We start from the raw sequence: 20,780 nt of genomic DNA on the forward strand, positions 1-20,780 counted from the left end.
GTTTTTTTTTTTTTTTTTTGTAATACTGTCATCAGTGCAGCATCATCATTTGGTGTGGTGGTGATCATGGATACTAACAGGTGGCAGTATGTAAAAAAGAGAGAGAAGGAAAACAATTATAAACAATTTAGTTCTTTTTGTTTTTCTTTTTTAAATCCCGTGTTCAGAGTAGTTCAGTATCACCATAGTGACACTGTGCTACTCTGAAGGGTTGATCAGGGATTTTTTTTTTTTTTAACACTATTCTTGCTTATAACAGCGATAGGTGTCCATTTATGAAGCAGTGAAATCTATTCACTGCTTCATTCTCCGGCATTCACAGTGGAGATCTTTCTCCTCTGTGTGCCAGTTTATGAAGCGGTGTAGATCGCTTCACCTTTGGAGGAGTGAAGTGATCTACAAACGCTTCAAACAGTGGAGAACGGCCCCTGATACTGGAATCTCGTGAGACTTTACGAGATTACAGCACCAGAAATTCACAGAAACATCGAAATGTCCGTTTATTAAGCAGTGATAAATTATCACCGCTCAGTACACTGACAGACGGCATGGATTAATTTTTAAAAAATGAGTCCCCCTACATGCATACATACATACATACATACATACATACATATGCGGTTACAGTGTTGGGGGTCTGAACGAGGTAGAAGGAAGTTAAAAATCTTTCTCGATCTCCCCAGATTTCCTCTTCACTCCCCGATTCACCACCTCTGAGCTGTTGAATCGGGGAGGTGAATTCTGACACAGATCGCCAGTGAAGCGCTGAGATCGCAGCTTCATAAACTGGCGGTTACTGTGACAGTCAATGAGGACTCTCCATGTGCAGAGATCATCGGCGGGAGAACAAGTTCAAACACTTCTCCCCCCAATTATCACTGTTTCATAAACTGTTTATGGACTGTGATCAGCGACGATCCTTGGGATCACTGCTTCATAAACGGACACCACAATCACTGTTACAAGCAATAGTTTTAGCTGTCAATGGGTTTCATTCATGACAGCTTGATTACCATTGTGATCTGTGATTGTCTACAGCTAATCACATGGTACAGGGTGTTGTGATTGGCCCACGTACCATGTAATAGCTATGAGCTAATCACAATAGTAAGCAAAACAGTAATGCATGGAAGCAATTGTAATCGTGATGGCTATGACCGATGTGAGTAGCCAGGGACCGATCACAGCTTACTGCTGCTCCCTAGCAGTAAGTCTTCTATTAGCAGGTGGCAAGTGGTTTAAATGGTAACAAGCAAATATGTATTAAAATGTATTTCTTTTGCTCTCATGACTTAAAGCGGCTCTTCTGTCATTTTCTTTATCGTACATCACGGGACACAGAGCACCATAATAATGACTATGTGGGTTATACGCTTACCTTTAGGTGATTGGACACTGGCAACCAATAGTTAGGCGGTTCCTCCCATATAACCCCTCCTATACCGGAAGTACCTCCGTTTTTCCACCAGTGTCTTGAAGGTAATGGTCATGGCTGTTGAAGCTCTTCAAATTTCTTCAAAAAATGTCCCCTGAGGACGTTATAATCGGATCCATTTGGATGGCTTAACAAAGCTAAACTGGATTGTACCCGAACCTCGGTTCAAGAACGAGGTATTGCTTGTAATGTTTTCTATATAGGCGCTGGACCCTTGTTAAGTTGGTATTCCTGGTCAATCTTGCCCAAGGTAAAACCAGAAAGGGTGCTTTACAGGTCCAGGGGTTTGGACCCCAATATATGGGGGACCCGGTCCCTGAAGGTCCTTGGAGGCGCTACCCGCCGTGATGGGGGAAGATTGGGCCTGGTAAGACAGGCCCTGCTGCTTGGGATGGTGAGTACTCCCTTTGGGATTTTTATGTATATGTATATGTATTTCCCTTTGAAACTGCTGGTAACCTTGAGCCTGTGTCTGGGATTACAGATGGCCGGTTTGGTGTGCATTTTTTGAATACTGGCGTGCGCGAGTGTGCGCATGCGCATCGTGGGCCCGCTGTGTGCGCGCCACCGGCATGGGTGTGCGCATGTGCCACTGCTGTGCGCGTCGCAGATGCGCCGCGTGCGTCAGGACGGCGCATGTGCTGTGCGGTGGGCGTGCCGCCGGTTGCTGATTCGCGTGCTCAATCTCAAGCTAATGCGTATAGGCATGGAGCTCCTGGCGTGCGCGTGGACAACACAGAGCGATAGTTGGGCACGTGAGTCTGGTGGTCTTGGACACAGTGGTGACAGGTTAAAGGCTGGTTATAGTTTGTGGGGAGTACTCCTTTTCTTCCTCGAGTACTCCTTTTCTTCCTTGTGTGTAAGCAATGTCTTCCAGAAAACGAGGTATAGGGAACAAATCAAGCACAGAGGTAAGAGTACCTCCTTTAAAAACAGGAGACCAACCCCATGCTGATGCAGCCTCAGTTTCTCCTGAAAGATGGCTGAGCCATTGCATTTGTCAGGCATAGTGGCCACTACCAATATACCTGCCTCAGCTTGTGTTACAAAGGATGATTTGGCATCTGCCTTAGCAGGCCTTGAGGGCAAAATAGCTGGCATGATTGCCTCTGTAACACAGGGGGGGAGGAAGCGTAATAGATCTCCCTCCCCTGAGCCTGGGCCAAGTGGAGAGTCCCTAGAGCACCAGGACTCTTATAGCCACATGGAAGAGGTGGTCATAAAGGACCGAGAGGAAGGAGAGGCTGAAAGATCCTCGGCTAAGGACTCTGGCTCTGAAGAGCCAATTTCAGCCTCCCATTCCCAAAAATTGTTTATCCTATCTCTAATTGAGATGGTACGAATTGGGTTTAAGTTACCCTCGGTTCAGGAGTCTGCACTCTCCTGTTCTACTTTGGGATCTTTGCGACCTCAGCAAATTTCCCAAGCGTTCCCTTTGCATCCGTTATTGGAGCAGGTGGTTTATGCGGACTGGGAGCACCCTGACGGGATATACTTACCTCCAAAAAGGTTTTCTATCTTATATCCTATGGAGGAGAAGTTCAGGAAGAAATGGAGCACACCGTTGGTGGATGCTGCCATATCTTCTGTAAACAAAAGTTTAACCTGTCCATTGGATAATGCCCAGGTATTCAAGGATCCAGCTGATAAAAAGCTAGAGTCCTTATTAAAGTCCTCCTTTTCGGTGGCTGGTGCTGCAGTTCAGCCAGCAGTTGCAGCTATTGGGATTTGCCAATCCCTAAAGGATCGCTTTAAAAGGTTGGTAAAGAACATACCTTGCCAGGAGGAATCTGCCGAGGAGTTATCGGAGATTCCTCATGCCTTATGTTTTGCAGTAGACGCATTGAAAGACTAGATCCAACAGATGTCTCGTTTTGCGTTACTGTCGATTCATATGCGCAGAGTCTTATGGCTAAAGAACTGGTCTGCTGAGACGCCATGTAAAAGGCTACTTGCAGCTTTTCCATTCTACAGAGAGTGCTTGTTTGACAAGGATCTGGATAAATATATCCAAAAGATCTCTGGAGGAAAGAGTGCCCTGCTCCCTATTAAGAAGGGGAAACAATCCTCTTATAAAATTCCTAATGCTCCAGGACCTGGTGCTTCTTCCCCTAAGCGGTAACGACGGCCTCAGCCGTCTGGGTTTAAAAGACCCCAGGGTCAGAAGAAACCCTGGACCCAAAAGACACCTAAGCCCAACTCCAAGTCTACCTTGTGAAGGGGTGCCCCTGCTCTCACGGGTGGGGGGCAGGCTTCGGCCCCCCACCCGTGAATCGGTTCCTGTACTCAAGGGTTCCGTCGGATCCAGAGAAAAGAAGATGCCTATTCCTAGCTTTACACCATCTGCTGATGCAGGGGGTAATTGTAAAGGTTCCGCACGAGGAAAGATTCAAGGGGTTTTACTCAAACTTATTTACCGTGCCGAAACCAAATGGGGAAGTAAGGCCCATTTTGGACCTCAAGGCTCTCAACTTCTTTGTAGACGTCCGATCCTTCCGCATGGAGTCGGTTCGTTCAATAATAATAATCCCTGAGAAAGGGAGACTAATTAGCGTCCATAGATATCAAGGACGCGTACCTTCATGTGCCGATCTTCGGTCCACATCAAAGGTTCTCACGCTTCGCTGTAGAGGGCAGTCATTTCCAATTTGTGGCACTACCTTTCGGTCTGGCCACGGCCCTCAGGGTTTTTACAAAGATTCTGTCCCCGGTGTTGGCTTCCCTAAGGTCTCAGAAAATCTCCGTAGTAGGATATCTGGACGATCTTCTTCTAAAGGAATGCTGTCGCCTCATACTGGTTCAAAACGTGTCAAGAACAGTACGGGTTTTACAACGCCTAGGTTGGATGCTAAATATGGACAAGTCAGCTCTTTGTCCGACCCAAGCCTTGGTGTATCTGGGTCTGGTCTTGGACACCGCCCAAGAAAAGGTGTTTCTTCCTCCCTTAAAGGTTGCCTCCATAGTGGAACTTGTACAGAAGGTGAAAAAAGAACTAACACCTTCTGTTCGGCTGTGCATGAGGTTACTGGGCAAGATGGTGTCATCCTTCAGCGCAGTGCCATATGCACAGTTCCACTCCAGAGTGTTCCAGAACAGTATTCTAAAGGCCTGGGACAAGTCAGCTCGAACCCTGGATCAGCCTATGGTTCTATCTCCACAGGTTCTATGGAACCTCTCATGGTGGTTAAGAACCAGCAACTTGAAAAGAGGGAAATCTTTCCCTCCAGTAGCCTGGAAGGTCGTAACCACGGACGCCAGTCTTTTCGGTTGGGGAGCAGTCCTAGAGGAAGCGTCTGTTCAGGGAATATGGTCACAGACAGGACCCTGCCCATCAATCTATTGGAGATTCGGGCAGCTCGGCTGGCTCTGCGATTCTGGACATCCAGATTGCGGGGTCTTCCTGTCAGAGTCCAGTTCAACAACCCCCCGGTAAAGGTGGTGACATATATCAACCACGAGGGAGGTACCAGGAGTCGGGCAGCCCAAAGAGAAGTAGATCATATATTGACTTGGGTAGAAAAACATGTGCCGTTTCTGTCGGCAGTGTTTATTCCGGGGGTGGACAATTGGCAGGCGGATTTTCTAAGTCGCCAGAAATTGTTACCAGGGGAATGGTCCCTGCATCCCGAGGTTTTTCTACAGATCTACCAATACTGGGGGACTCCAGATGTGGATCTGCTGGCATCCATATTCAATGCCAAGCTGGACAGGTTTGTATCCAGGACCAAGGATCCGCTGGCTGTCGGGATAGACGCATTAGTAGTTCCTTGGGATCAGTATTCTCTGATCTATGCCTTCCCTCCGATCCAAATTCTGCCGCACTTGCTACGCAGAATACAGGAAGAGCGAAAACCGGTGATCTTAGTGGCTCCAGCATGGCCCCGGAGGTCCTGGTACTCGGAGATTGTGAAGTTGGCAGTAGGGGACCCATTGGTCCTTCCTTGCCGTCCAGACCTGTAGTCTCAAGGGCCCATATTCCATCCTTCTTTACGGTTGCTGAATTTGATGGCCTGGCTATTGAGACCAGGCTATTGAAAGACCGTGGTATTATGGTTTCAGTCTTGTCTAATTTGATAAACGCTAGAAAGTCAGTTTCTAGAGCTATCTATTATAGAGTCTGGAAGTCATACATTTCTTGGTGCGAGGAAAGAAAATGGAACCCTCGTAGGTATATGATTGGAAGAGTTCTCGCCTTTCTTCAAGCAGGAGTAGACTTACAGCTCGCTTTAGGCACAATTAAAGGACAGATTTCGGCCTTATCGTATTTTTTCCAAAGACCAATTGCATCCCATTCTTTGGTGCGAACCTTTGTCAAGGGAGTAACACACCTGAGGCCGCCGCTTAAACCACCTTTATGTCCCTGGGACCTAAATTTGGTCCTGTCAGCCTTACAGAGTCAACCGTTTGAACCTATTAGGCATATTCCTTTTGTCCTATTGACCAGAAAATTCGTTTTTTTTGGTGGCTATAACATTGGCTAGAAGGGTGTCAGAATTGGCCGCCCCTTTCTTGCAAAAAACCTTTTATGATTCTTCATGAGGACAGAGTGGTCATGCACCCTCGTCCTAATTTTCTACCGAAGGTGGTTTCCAAATTTAATTTGAATCAGGATATCATTTTACCTTCCTTTTTTCCAAACCCTAGGACTAGGGAGGAAAGGTCGCTTCACTCACTGGATGTGGTGAGGGTGATAAAAGTTTACTTGGAAATGTCAGCTTGATTCGGGAAAACTGACTGTTTTTTTTTGTCTTGCCTGAGGGTCCTAAAAAAGGACAGCCGGCAACAAGTTCAACTATATCCAGGTGGATTCGTCAGACTATTATCCAGGCGTATGTATTAAAGCGCAGGGTTCCACCCCGGGATTTAAAAGCACACTCCACTAGAGGGATTAGTGCATCATGGGCAGTACGCCAACAGGTGTCTATGGCTCAGGTTTGCAAAGCGGACGCTTGGTCTTCAGTTCATACGTTCACCAGGTTTTACCAGGTGGATGTGAGATCTCAAAAAGAGGCTGTTTTTGGCCACAGTGTGTTGCAGGCAGCTTTATAGTCTCAGGCCCGTTGGGCTTAGGGATAATGTGTCCCCCCCCCCCCCCCAGGTGCATTGCTTTAGGACATCCCACATAGTCATTATTATGGTGCTCTGTGTCCCGTGATGTACGATAAAGAAAAACGGATTTTTAAAACGGCTTACCTGTAAAATCCTTTTCTTGGAGTACATCACGGGACACAGAGGTCCCTCCCCTCCTTCTGGGATCGTCATTGCTTGCTACAAAACTGAGGTACTTCCGGTATAGGAGGGGTTATATGGGAGGAACCGTCTAACTATTGGTTGCCAGTGTCCAATCACCTAAAGGTAAGCGTATAGCCCACATAGTCATTATTATGGTGCTCTGTGTCCCGTGATGTACTTCAAGAAAAGGATTTTACAGGTAAGCTGTTTTAAAAATCCGTTTTTTTGCTCTTTCCATCTATTAAAACTTCTGCCCTTGTTTTAACTTTGGATAGTAAATTTTTTTTTTCTGCCAGTAAATACCTTATACAGTCCACTTCCTATTTCTTTTCTGGTAAAAAGCTTAGGCTTATGACATCATGCACATCTCTCTCTCACTCTCTCGTGAGAGTTTGCCAGGAAGGGAGGGGGGATGAGCCATAGGCGGGCCAATCAGAGCTGCATAGCTGCAGTGGGCTTAATGAGGGCGGAGATAACGGGACACTGCAGAGATCCATGTGTATTCATCCACAGAGGAGAAATGTCCAGGCAAGCAGAAGTGTGAGTGTGTGTGTGTGTGTGTGTGTGTGTCTGTCTGTAAATCCAGGAAGTGAATAGGCAGCAGGTTCAGCTACCCACAGATAAAATGGCTGCAGCCAGACTTGGCGGATGGAGATTTCTGCAGCATATTTGGCAAGTACAGAATCGCATTTATATATAAAATAGGCAAAGTGGTTGGAGGGAAGCTTCAGAATGGCAAAGATGTTTTTATTACAGATTATGTGAGCAGACTGCAGTTCCTCTTTAAAGTGGTTCTAAAGGCTCAAGGTTTTTTACCTTAATGCATTGTATGCATTAAGGTAAAAAAAAAAATTTCCGTGTGCAGCAGCCCCCTCAGCCCCCCTTTTACTTACCTGAGCCGTATCGCGGTCCAGAGATGTGCATGAGACCAGCTGCTCTCTTTGGTCTCTCTCCGCTCATTGGCTCACACAGCAGAGGGAGCCATTGGCTCTTGCTGCTGTCAATCACAGCTAGTGAGCCAATGTGGAGAGAGCGGGGGCAGGGCTGAGCCACACCATGTGTGATTTGGGACACGAATCGCGGCTTGGATGCAAGTCTGCTTGAGTTCCCCTATAACAAGAGGCTTGCTATTTGAGGCACTCAGCAGGGGCGAGGAGCCAGGACCAAAAAAAGAAGAGGATTGGGGCTGCTCTGTGCAAAACCATTGCACAGAGCAGGTAAGTATAACATGTTTGTTATTAAAAAAAAAAAAAAAAAAAAAAAAAAAACAACTTCCTTTAGAAACACTTTATTATGTGGCCTCAAAATGTAAAGAATTACAATTGGAGTTGTCGTTTAACCACTTAAAACCCAGACCAATTCTGACAGTTCTCACATGTAAAAATCTTAATTAGAACCCCCAAACTATGGGGGCACTAAAGGGGAGGAGCGGACAGCACCAGCAGGGAACCCCAGAAAAGGAGGTTCAGGGCTGTATTGCACAGAGTGGGTAAGTATTACATGTTTTACTAAAAGTAAAAAAAAAAAAACTTTAGTAATGATGCTCCATGTGCTTTCACCATTGTAATTTTGTGTTTACAGTGATTTTACTATAACTGCATAAACTAGTGGAATTTGGGCCGTTTTGTAACTAATGTGTTAGGCTCCATTCACACCTAGGCGTTTGGAATTGGCACGATTCCAAAACGTAGGAAGCATTTGCGATGCCATTACTCCTTAATGGCACCCCAATCGTGGTGCGATTTTGCCACGCGACAGAGGAAACCAAATCGCGGGAAGCGTGTCGCCCAAAAGAAGTTCCGGAACTGAGATTGGGGTGCCATTAAGAAGTAATGTCATCGCAATCGCGTTTGGCCATGATCTGGAACCGTGGCGATTCCGCCCGCAATTCAAATAGCCTAGGTGTGAATGGAGCCTTAGACCCCTTTCACACTGGGGCGTTTTTCAGGCGCTTTAGCGTTAAAAAAGCGCGTGAAAGAAGCCTCATCTGCAATCCCAATGTGAAAGCCCGAGTGCTTTCACACTGAGACCCCTTTCACACTGGGGCATTTTTCAGGCGCTTCAGCGTTAAAAAAAGCGCCTGAAAGAAGCCTCATCTGCAGTCTTAATGTGAAAGCCTGAGTGCTTTCACACTGGCGCGCTGCACTGGCAGGGCATCAAAAAAAAAGTCCTGCCTGCAGCTTCTTTGCAGCGCTTTTGTGTTTTTGCCACCGGGCTGGGTGCGCCGATGGCCCGAGCCCTTTTACACTGCCAGCGCCCGAAAAACGCCCTAGTGTGAAAGGGGTCTTATACGGCGCTTTACCAGCGTTTTTCAGGCGCTGGCAGTGTGAAAGGGCTCGGGCTTTCACATTGGGATTGCAGATGAGGCTTCTTTCAGGCACTTTACAGGCGCTTTTTTTTAACGCTAAAGCGCCTGGAAAAACGCCCCAGTGTGAAAAGGGTCTTAGACTCTTCACACCTGCGCATTCTGGGAACGTGAGCAGAAATTACACCCAAAACATGGATAGCAGATGCATGTTTTGTCCTATGACCACGCAAGGCTCACTACCCAAAAAAGGGGCAGAAGCTACTTTGGTGTGTTTGTCGCATGTAGGTCAGCCCTATGCAGTCACGTGACAGACGTGCCCTAAGCTCGTTGTGCAGGTGTGAATGGGGCCTTAAGATTAGGAAACTAATATTTTTCACAGTCCTTCCTTTGCTCTAAGAAACCCTATAATTTTTATTTCAGTTGTGGGACATTGCCTCTGGGGAACTTTTGATGTCTGTCCTCTTTGATGTCAGAATCATGTCAGTAACGTTTGACCCAGCTGAATATCACTTATTTTGTGGTGGTAGTGATGGCTCGATATTCCAGGTGGATCTTTGTGCATGGGTAAGTGCCCTTTCTAGATTTTTAAGAGTGACCTAAACAGGGTTTTCCAAGCAGTGAAATGTCATTTTGTTTCTGCAGCCAGTGCAGCGGGAGAAGACCTTCAATGCTGAACAAGAAAAGGTGTTTAGAGGACACAGGTAGGAAGTTTTCTGCTAAAACAATGAATTGCTTCCCTGAACCTTTTTGTTGGCTCTGTTTCTATCCACACTTATTCTGTCTTTATATACTAATCTACCTTTTGTGTTTGTAGTCATATTAAACTGCAGATCAAAGATTGCCTACTGCTGTATCCTTACAGCAGTAATAATAGTTAACAGACTTACCTATGTTAGATGATCCAGTCATTGACGGATCATTTCCAACAAAAAGTGGAAATAAGTTAGTGGATCACTCTTTGTTTACCTGGAGGTTTAAAAAAAAAAAATCAAAATCTTTTACTAGGATTAAGATAATACTTTAAATGAATGTCATGTTTTAAGCATACAAAAAAAAAAATCAACTTAAGGGCTCATTTACACTTGCTTTGAACTTCAACACACATTAAAGCACCTACTGCTTTAACATGCTTTTTTGAAGCTTTAATGAAGCTTGGCATATGCCCTGTGTGTGTGTGTGTGTGTGTGTGTGTGTGTGTTGATGTTCTATCTTTTTTAAAGGGGGTCCAGTAGTACCCCCACTCAGCAGATCCCCAGCTCATTAGTACCCCTGTTCAGCAGATCCCCAGCTCCTGGGGTAAACTCGTTCAGCAGATCCCCAGCTCTGTTGATCCCCCGCTCACCTTCCACTATATTGCTCCCACGCTGTGCACCACTGTGACATTGCTAGTTACTCCTGCTCCGGTCCTCCAGCTCTGCTGATCTTCTGCCACTCAGTTTTCTCTCTTTGGTCACTTTTCACCTTCTACTATAACCTTCCCATGTTGCACACCCTGCTCACCTTCTTGCTGCTCCACACCAAATGTGACCTCTGCACCAAACCCTTCCATAATATATACACATGAACCAGAAGTGACTTCTGATGACGTCTTTCTGGATCACTTGTTGGTTTCCCAGTGCATCCTGGGATATCTCCTATCTGCAATACCTTCAAAACAAAGCGAAGCTAAAGCTGAATAAAATCCTCTCGAAAGCTTCCGGCGCCATTCTATAAAGGCTTTGGAGATTTTTTTTCTTTCAAATATTTTATTGGAAAATTCACAAACAGCTGTTACATTAAGTTCCATACATAGTTTCAATTGAATATATGACAGTGAACATAGAAATAATGCATGAAATTTTGGCTTGATGGAAACTAAGTACTAGAATAACATGTATAATACTAAGTTGTGCGGCATGTTGGAACTGCGTACGTATATATTTGAGAGATGAAAGGGAGGTATGGTCCCTTTTTTAACACTATAAATCCGGGCCAATCCCCAACAACTGTGGTGGGGGGGCCCTAAAAAGTATTGCTAGTAACAGAGTATATTACTCTTTTTCAATTTTGGAGGGTAGGGTGGAATGGAGAGGTGAGATTATAAGAAAGGAGGGGAAGTAAAGAGGGGGTGTAAGCGGGAAAGTAGTAAATAGGAGAAGGGGGAAGAGGGGGGTGCCGGTCAGCCCGCGTGGGCACAGGTGCCAAAATAGAGTCTCGGGATGACATCCAGGTCTGCTTAAAGCGTTACCAGGTCCTCGTCGATATCTGTTGGCAAAAAGTGTTCCACCCAGGGTCGCCAGACTCTGTTGTGTTGGGTGGCCTTATCTAGGATTTTTGCCTCTGTTTTGCTATGTATCATTGCTTGGGTAATCCTATTCTTTGTTTCGGCTATGTTAAGAGTGGGGGTTTTCCAGGCCTTAGCTATCGTCTGCTTGGCTGCTGTGAATAAATGTAAGAGAAGTCGGAGTTGTGATCTGGTATAGTCTTGTGGAAAGAGGTTGAGGAGGGCAATTTTGGGGCTGGGAGATAAAGTGGTTTGGTGTAGGGTGGTTGCCATCTGAAATATTATCGCCCAGAAGCGTTGTACATGTGGACATGTCCACCATATATGTAGGTGCGTACCCCTTTCCCCACAACCTCTGAAACAGCTTGGGGAGGAGTCTGGTAGAAACTTAACAATTCTAGCTGGGACTAGGTACCAGCGCATTAGCACTTTATAGTTCGCTTCGGAGGCAATAACATTCTGGGATGAGTTTTTTGTGTTAGACCATATGGTCGACCAATCTTCTGGTTCGAGTGTAGTGTCGAGGTCTCTCAACCATCTTTGCGCATACGTGGGAAGATCTGGGGGTGGTAATGTAAGGTGGGAGTATAGGCGGGAGATAATACCCGGGGCATGCGGATCAGACTCGCACATACGCTCAAACTCGGTCAGAGTACCCAGACCAGAGTTGGTTTTTATAGTTTCTTGCACAAAGTGCTTAATTTGGAGGTAGCGGAAACATTCCCTATGGGGAAGTTGTGTTTGCTCCTGGATAATTGGAAAGGGTTTCACAGTGTCTCCACTAATGAGATCACAAATGCGAGTCAGACCCGCCTGGGCCCAGGCATGAAATGAGGTTGGTTCTGTGTAGGCTGGGAGGAATTGAGGGTGACCTAAGTAAGACAGAAGTGGGGAGTGTGGAGAGATTAGTTTAAATGGAGCTTTTAGTCTATCCCAAAGTTTAAGAGTGTAAAGTGTTAACGGATTAGTTATAGGTCCTCTAGCTGATGTAGGAAGCCATAGTAGATTGCCTATATTAAGCGGGTGTAAATCGATGGCTTCGAGGGCCACCCAAAGTGGGGTCTCTGACTTGGCGTGGTATAAAGTCGACTGTGCTAGACGGGCTGCGTGGTAGTAGTGTGCGAAATTGGGGATACCCAGGCCACCGTAGAGCTTGTTGCGGAGAAGAATCGGTTTCGCCACTCTGGGTCTAGTGGGTCCCCATATATATTTGAAAACTTTATTCTGTACAATCCTATGGTAATAAGGAGGGACTTTGATAGGGAGCACTCTATATAAGTATAACAGTTTCGGTAATAGGGACATTTTCACAGCAGCTATACGTCCCAGCCAGGAGACACACAGTGGTAACCAGGTATTTAATAAGGAAGATATTTGTGAAAGCATTGGGAGGTAATTAGATTGGAACAGGTTGGCAGGGTCCTTAGTGAGCTTGATCCCTAAGTATGGGATCGATGTGGTAGACCAGAGAAAGGGGAAATTGCTACGTAGTGTTTCAAGGTCAGCTTGTGGCAGGGACACATCAAGGGCCCTCGATTTGGTTTGATTGACTTCAAGTCCAGATATGTTAGAAAATTTATCCAGGATGTTCATAAGGTTGGGTAATGTGGTGTGGGGTGAAGTGATGAAGAGAAGTGCATCATCAGCGAAGAGGCACACTTTATGGGAGGTGGATGCTATATCTAAGCCTCGAATATCGGGGTTAGATCTAATCAGGGCTGCCAGGGGTTCGATTGTGAGTGCGAAGAGCAGGGGGGATAATGGGCATCCCTGTCTAGTCCCCCGTGCTATTGGAAAAGGATCTGATCGGAATCCGGAATAGTGAACATACGCTTGTGGGTGGTTATAAAGGGCCTTGATCCAATTTAAGAAGTTGGGACCGAAGCCCCAACGTTGGAGGATAAAAATTAGGTAGGGCCATGAGACTGTATCGAAGGCTTTGCGTATATCTAAGGAAAGGAGGTGCATGGGGATCTTACGGGAACGAGCCAGATGTTGCAAAAGGATTACTCGTCTGATATTGTCGCTCGCTTGTCGTTTGGGTATAAAGCCAACCTGGTCTTTGTGTATCAAGCCACCAATGATGGGATTGAGGCGTAGGGCGAGGACTTTAGCTAAAATCTTAATATCCACATTAAGAAGTGAGATTGGTCTATAGTTGGACCATAACGTGCTATCAGTGTTTGGTTTGGGGATCATAGAGATAAGAGCAGTCAATGTGTCCCTGCCAAAAGAGTGTTGTTTTAGTATAGTATTAAATGTATTGGTGAGAAGGGGGGCAAGTTCAGTGGCAAACTTTTTATAGTAGAGACTGGGGAGGCCATCAGGGCCTGGGCGCTTATTAGGTTTTAGAGTTTTAATGGCTGCTATTACTTCGTCTGTCGAGATCGTGCTCTCCATCAGCTCACGGCTGGATTCAGACAAGGTTGGTATAGGTAAGTTATGGAACAGTTTTTCTGCTTGGCGTAGTGGAAATGCTGTTTTAGAATCATAGAGATTTGCCAACTGTTTACGGAACTCCGAGAGAACCTTAACAGGATTGCTAGTAATTTCATCCTTAGCCAGTCTGAGTCTAATGGGAACACGAGCACGGTCTGGTCTACGTAGACGTAGGGCCAGATAGGTGTCTGGTTTATTTGCTTTAGTATAAATCGTGTGGTTTGTTCTACGAATAGTTTTATCAGCCGTTTCGGCTAAGATTAGATCTAGTTCCAGCTTTATTTTTTCTAATGTTACTTTGTGTGATTCTGTTGGGTCAGATTGGAATAAAAGGAAACTATTATGGTAATCTGATTCAAGTTGGCGTAATTTGAGCTTCTTGTCTCTATTAAGATGGGATGCCACTGAGATACATGTGCCACGAATCACGGGTTTGTGCGCTTCCCAGAGGAGGACAGGGGAGATGTCGGGGGTTGCATTGTGTTTTAAGTAATCTTTAAGGGCTACTTGAATATCTAGGCAGTATGATGGATTGGTTAGGAGGGAATCATTCATACACCATGATCTATTTGTAGTTTGTGGGATTAGGGATGACACTGTGGTTATAACGGCACAGTGATCTGTCCATGTAATTGGTTGGATATGTGAGTGAAGGAGAAGTGGTGCAGAAGCTATTGAGGTGAATATATGGTCAATCCTAGAAAATGATTTGTGTGGATGTGAATAAAATGTATAGTTTCTCTTAGAGGGGTTGAGTTCTCTCCACGTGTCTAGGAGGGAGGCTGACTGTATAAGTTTGCGAAATTGTGAAGAGGGGGAGTAATGTTCAGGGGCATAGGGAGATTTGTCTGTGTGTGGCTGTAATATGGAGTTGGAGTCTCCGCAGAGGAACAAAGTTCCCTTGCAGTGCGCTTGCACAACTTGTAATAGATGTGAAAAAAAGGGATTCGGGTTTGTATTGGGGGCGTAATAGGAGACAAGGGTTATGGGTATGTCCTGTAATAGTCCTACTAGGATGAGATAACGACCTTCAGGGTCTTTTATTTCGGTGAGGGGGGTAAATGGCATGGTGTGATGAAAAGCGAGTAAAACTCCTCTGTGTTTTGTTTTAGCTGAAGCAGTAAATACCTGTGGGTATTTGGAGCTAAAAAATCTTGGTGTTTGGTGCATAGAGAAATGGGTTTCCTGTAGGGCTACAATTTTAGCTTTCAGGGACGCAAAGGTTTGGAATGCCTTTACTCGTTTATGTGGGGAATTCAACCCCTTAACGTTCAGGGTGAGAATTTCAAGTGGGGCCATTATGGGGTGTGTGGGTGGTAAGTATCAAAGAAGAAAAAGGGGGGGCCCACGCAGGTCAGCCGGCACAGAAAGAGAGAAGGGAGTAGAGATATAGAGTCAAAAAGGGGGGAGAGGGAGGAGGGAGGGAGGGAGAGCATAGTGGGTCGGGTGAAGCACCGAGCGGCCCCCCTGATAAGGGGGCAGCGCATCAGTAGAGCCCGACTAATGCGTGCACTGACTCTGCGACCAAGGTTTCGGTCAGAGAGTGGATGCACCGCTGAGGGGGTAAGCATTGACTGCTCCCCGCCGCAACCGGGAGCAGCAAGTGATTATAGTGATTTAAAAAATAAGTATAATGGAACATAACAAAACGAAATTAAATGAAAATTACGAAATCGTTCCCATTGCCCCCTGATAATGTTAACATCAACAGAATATCAAGTTTAGGGTGGGGGGTGGGGAACATAAGAGCGTATGGTACAGTTCTATTCAATAACTGCTAAGCACACATGTGTGTTTTCGGATGTTGACATTCACCATAAAAAATTGGTGTCTACAAGTTGAGGGGAGGGAGGGTTGGAGAGGAAGGAGGGTGGGAGAAGGAGGAACAGGGGAGGAAAAAACAGGGAAGGGAAGGGAGAAGGGAGGAGGGGGGGTTGGAGAGGGGAAAGAAGGGAGGAGAGGGGGGGAGAATAGGGAGGAGTGGGGGGGGGGAGTGGGGGGGGGGTGGGAAGAGGGGGGGGAGGGGGAGGGGAGGGGGGGAAGGGGGAAAGGAGGGGGGGGGGATGGGGATGATGTAGGGTACATACTAGGAAAGTGTGCATGAAATTCTCGGTAAATTAGACAAAACATAGAGGCTATCTAGTTGAATCGTTACCGGTATAAAGTCTTGAAAACTACAGAGTAGCGGGGTTCACCCGGTTCACAGAATGCAAACCAGGTCAAGTACGCTCTGGGTGTGTGCAAAACATAATTGTGCGTTTAAGAACAACAATGAGATAATAACGAATAAAAAGGGAAAAATAAGTGTAAAAGTAAAAGAAAAACCGAACAACACAACTGAACCTGAGAAGGCCTTAAAAGGCCTGCGAGCCCTGAAAAAAGAACAATTTCAGGTTACCATATATCTTGACAGTAGTCCTCTAGCAGGTCTCGGTCACTAGTGGGGTCTCTGAGGTGGCATGGAGACATTCTCTGCATGTGCAACCGAGTACCTGCGTAATCAAAAAAAAAGAAGAGGAGACAAAAAGAATAGAAAGGGTAGTTCCTTTGTTTTCAGCGTGGAGCTCGGGATTTCGGGCTGCGATAGGAGTATTCGGATAATCTGGCTGGAGTTCCCTTCCGGATGGATGGTGGTCCGGAGTTTTTCCGATTAGGAGTAATGGTGTACGGTTGCGATGCAGATCTGGCTGGAGTGCGAGGAAGGGCTGTGTCTGAGTGGGCAGACTGGGGAGATAGGTTGAGTGATTCCAGCAGCTTTTGGAGAGATTCTGGCGTGGTGGAGGTATGTTGCTGACCTTGATAGGAGAATTGCAATGCGAACGGGAACCGCCATGTGTACTTAAGTTGATGATGTATAAGTACCTGTAGCTGAGGCTTCATGGCGCGGCGTTTAGCAATCGTGAGGGGTGCCAGGTCAGAAAACAATTGGTATGTATGACTCTGGAATTGCAAGGTGTTGTTGTTGCGGGCGGCTGCCAGGAGCTGTTCCTTCGTGCGAAAAAAGTGCAGCTTAATGATAATGTCTCTAGGTGGACCGTCTGTTTGGCGCCTGGTGAGTGCTCTGTGAATTCTGTCGAATTCAAGTCGTTCGATGGGTATGGAGGGTGCTAATTCTTGGAAAAGTGCTGTTGTAAAAGATTGCAGGTCATCAATTGTTTCTGGGATGCCTCTGAGGCGTAGATTGGATCTGCGGGAGCGATTCTCCGCGTCCTCGAGGCGGGCTAAAAGCATAGAGTTCTCCTCTCTGAGAGCAATTTGCTCCTGCGTTTGTTCCTGGAGGGTGAGTTCTATGTCATCAACTCTTGTCTCAAGGTCTGCTGTGCGCTGGCCTATCTCGCGTATCTCACGTGTCAGACTAGTGGTGATCTGGTCTGAAGTTGCTTTAAGGGCCTTATGTAACATGGATTCCATGACTCTCATAAAGGCAGCTTGTGACATACCTGTATCAGGGGCGGGTGGAAAGCCTCCTGAACTTTCTTGTATGTCAGTCTCTTCCTCGCTGTCCGGTATATCAGAGCGAGCTGGAGATGTTGCTGTGAGATCAGCCAGGTTCCGGGCCTTCGACGCCATCTTGGAGGAAGCGCGGGCTAGCGCTTCTTTGATGGGTTTATGGTTCGGTTTTCGGCGGTGGCCCGTTAACACCATACCGGAAGGGGCACTGATGTATGAAGAAGCGATCCCCGTAGAAATGGTTCCGATCTGTCGGTTCAGTTAGGCTTTATAGTCCCGGATGTGCGGCGGGGAGTGCGGAGCTTCACAGAGACACGTCTGCCATGTAAAGCCTCGCGCATGCGCCCCCTTTGGAGATTTTTTTTAGGCACCAAGAAACTGACATTGGATATCATTTTTGAAGTGAAACAAAGCAAACACAATGTGTAAACAGGACTGTAAAGTTACCATTTTATTTAGTGACAGGTGCTTTGGCATTCACAGCACTTTAAAAAGTATGTCCAATGCCACATTTTGAAGCAAGTGTAAACCAGCCTTTATATTTGCTCTTGTTGTGGGGACACGGAAGGATTTCTGTCCTTTTGGATTTTATTTTTTGTACCACTAGTTTAGTTACATTTTATTTCATGATCTTGTTTGGTTTTTTAAAACTGCAGGAAAGTTTGGAATTAAAGTATAACTAAAGGCAAACTTTTTTTTTTTTTTTTTTTTTTTTTTTACTTATGGAGTAAAGAGGGATTAGAACACTTGCCAGATTTTTATTGCTGTCGGTGTCCCCATTAGGAAGCTTCTCCCTATCCTATTTATCCTGTTTACCATTGCCTTATTAAGTGAGAATAAAATTGTATTCCAAATTTTGGACAACCATGGATTCCTTCACTTTGGGTGAAGGGGGGGGGGGGATTCCTTCTCACTTACTGTTTTAGCTATGTGACAAGAACTGAAGGAAAATCTCACGAATGGGACACAAACGGAAAAAAATGAGGGATCTAACCCTACCTTATGCTATCCAAAATGGGAAAGAAAAGTTTTGCCTTTAGTTCTACTTTGAATTGGACTTGTTGCTAACAGTAAACAAATAGGTTGGCACTTCATTACATTAAAATAATGAGCAAAAAGAGCAAATTAAGGGGGATTTGATCACCTTGTACAATCATACAAATGTGTTTAGTTGCAAATTTTTTACTTTTGGCTGAGGCTGTCATTAATTTAGCAATGTAATGCACATTGGTTACATGTTCATTCTAGGTAGAGGAGATCAGTGAATTGATGTTCACCTGTCTCCCTCCCTTCTACCCAGTGACACCCACCATGGGAGTACCAAGCAGGTGGGATAGCAGAGCCCAGAAAACATGGCGGAGGTATGCACTACCAGGGTTCCGTGGAAGCAATTGGGTGGTTGTATAGCCACTAGATCCCTTCTACCTGACAGAAAAATGTTGGCTTGTAAGATTTACATGCAACCCTGGCTACTGTAACAGCCAGAAGTGTGAGTAAAAGCTTCCACTGCTGCCAACATATAACAAACGAAACACCAGGGGTTATGCCTCCTCCTTCCTTTTTTTTTTTTTCTACCAGGAGAAAAGTAATTTATCCTCTACATATGGAAAGGGTTTTCCATAGTAAGGCTGTGAAGATTTGGAATAGTCTTCCACAAAACCTAGGTAAAGCCAGCTCCATGTATTGCCTCAAAAGAAGACTGGATGCGTTTCTTTATTTTGCCTTCCTATCATTCAACTGCTAGTTTAGGATTTTTAGAATGCAAGTGTTTTGTTTTTTCCTCCCAGTTTTATCAATCATCCAGTTTTATAAATATAATTTGTGTATATGTCATTTCTTTGTAGTTTATATTGTGGGACATATTTAATTAGATTTGTTGACAGGTGCATTGAATACTGCAGTTGACCTCCTCCTGGCTCCTATTTGACCTGCTTCAAGTGGGTTTTGCATCCCTATAGAGATTAGAGATTTTTTTTTCTCACTTTTAGGAAGTGAGGAATCTGCCCAGTTTGAGTTCCTCATTTGATCATAATGTAAACACAAGCTGGTTCTCTGCATTCCTTTCCTCATGCTAACAGCGTGAGGAAAGGAGAGCCAATAACCGGCTTGTGTAAAAGGGACATCTACACTGATCAGGGCACCGATTATCAGTGCAGTCCCATCAGTGCCACCAATCGGTGCCTCCTCATCGGTGTAAACTACCAGTGCCCATCAGTGCAGCCTCAGTGAAATACCTGTTTGCAAAATTTTATAACAAACTATGAAATAACATTTTTCAAAATTTTCAGTCTTTAGCAAAAAATTAAAAAAAGAACAGCAGTGATTAAATACAACCAAAAGAAAGCTCTATTCTTGTGAAAAAAAATTATAAAAATTTAATTTGGGTACAGTGTTACATGACCGCGCAATTGTCATTCAAAGTGTGATATCGCTGAAAGGTGAAAATTGGCCTGGGGGTAAAAGTGCTCAGTAGGCAAGTGGTTAACAAACTCACAGTACATATGCAGTTATGTGTGTCACAAAACAAGATTGATAATATAAAATATTTGTGTAATATGTTTTTGAAGAAACTGTTAGGGTACATTCGCAAGCAGCGATCGCATGCGAGTGATTGGGCCTGGATGCAGACAGCCTGCATTCAGGGCAGACCATTCCCATGTGATCACTGCTTGAACCGATTGCGAGTGGACGCGATTATCTGCGAAAGCACTGGCAGTTTCCTTTGCTTTCAACAGGGCTGCCTACTAACAACTTAATGGCTGCAGGTTTTATCCTATAAAAATTTCGTTCAGTGATCTGTCTTCACCACTTAAAACTAATGCACATTAACATCTGTTTCAATACATATGCTTGTTTCAAGCAATCACCCAAAACCACTTTAAATTTTTTAACTTTAAAAAAAAAAAGCCCCCAAAGTCCCGTTTCTTAGATTTTATATGCTTACACTTTACATTTTTAACTTTAGACAAGTCAATTTAAAAAGTGTGTGATACACACCAAAACCTTCTCTTCCAGGGAGCGGCAATATTTCATGTGGTTTCTTAGGGAGGAGTGTAGGGGGACTTCATTATTACTAAGATGTACAGGTGCATCTCATAAAATTAGAATATCATCAAAAAGTTAATTTATTTCAGTAATTCAATTCAAAGAGTAAAACTAATATATAGATTCATTACACAGAGAGTGATATATTTCAAGCATTTCTTTCTTTTAATTTTGATGATTATGGCTTACAGCTAGTGAAAACACAAAATTCAGTATCCCAGAAAATTTTGAATATTACATAAGATCGATAAAACAACAAAGTATGTCCATGTACAGTATAGTATGCACTCAATACTTGGTTGGGGCTCCTTTTGCATGAATTATGGCATTAATGCGGCGTGGCATGGAGGTGATTAGCCTGTGGCACTGCTGAGGTGTTATGGAAGCCCAGGTTGCTTTGATAGCGGCCTTCAGCTCACCTGCATTGTTGGGTCTGGTGTGTCTCATCTTTCTCTTGATCATACTCCTAGGTCAGGTGAGTTTACTGGCCAATCAAGCATTGACTGATCATTAAACCAGGTATTGGTACTTTTGGCAGTGTGGGCAGGTGCCAAGTCCTGCTGGAAAATGAAATCGGCATCCTCATAAAGCTGGTCAGCAGACGGAAG

General features: G+C 45.0%; 1 protein-coding gene across 1 annotated transcript in view; it reads left to right on the forward strand.

Annotated features, from left to right (window-relative positions):
- Nucleotides 1-20,780, forward strand: part of WDR18 (WD repeat domain 18) — a 61,896-nt gene that overhangs the window by 25,935 nt on the left and 15,181 nt on the right. Inside the window, exons 5-6 of the mRNA XM_073594096.1 lie at nucleotides 9,396-9,539; nucleotides 9,618-9,676. Coding sequence (XP_073450197.1) covers nucleotides 9,396-9,539; nucleotides 9,618-9,676 — 203 coding nt within the window. The remainder of the gene's footprint in view (nucleotides 1-9,395; nucleotides 9,540-9,617; nucleotides 9,677-20,780) is intronic.

The sequence above is a fragment of the Aquarana catesbeiana genome, linkage group LG01 (assembly GCF_042186555.1).
Source record: "Aquarana catesbeiana isolate 2022-GZ linkage group LG01, ASM4218655v1, whole genome shotgun sequence".
Lineage (NCBI taxonomy): Eukaryota > Metazoa > Chordata > Amphibia > Anura > Ranidae > Aquarana > Aquarana catesbeiana.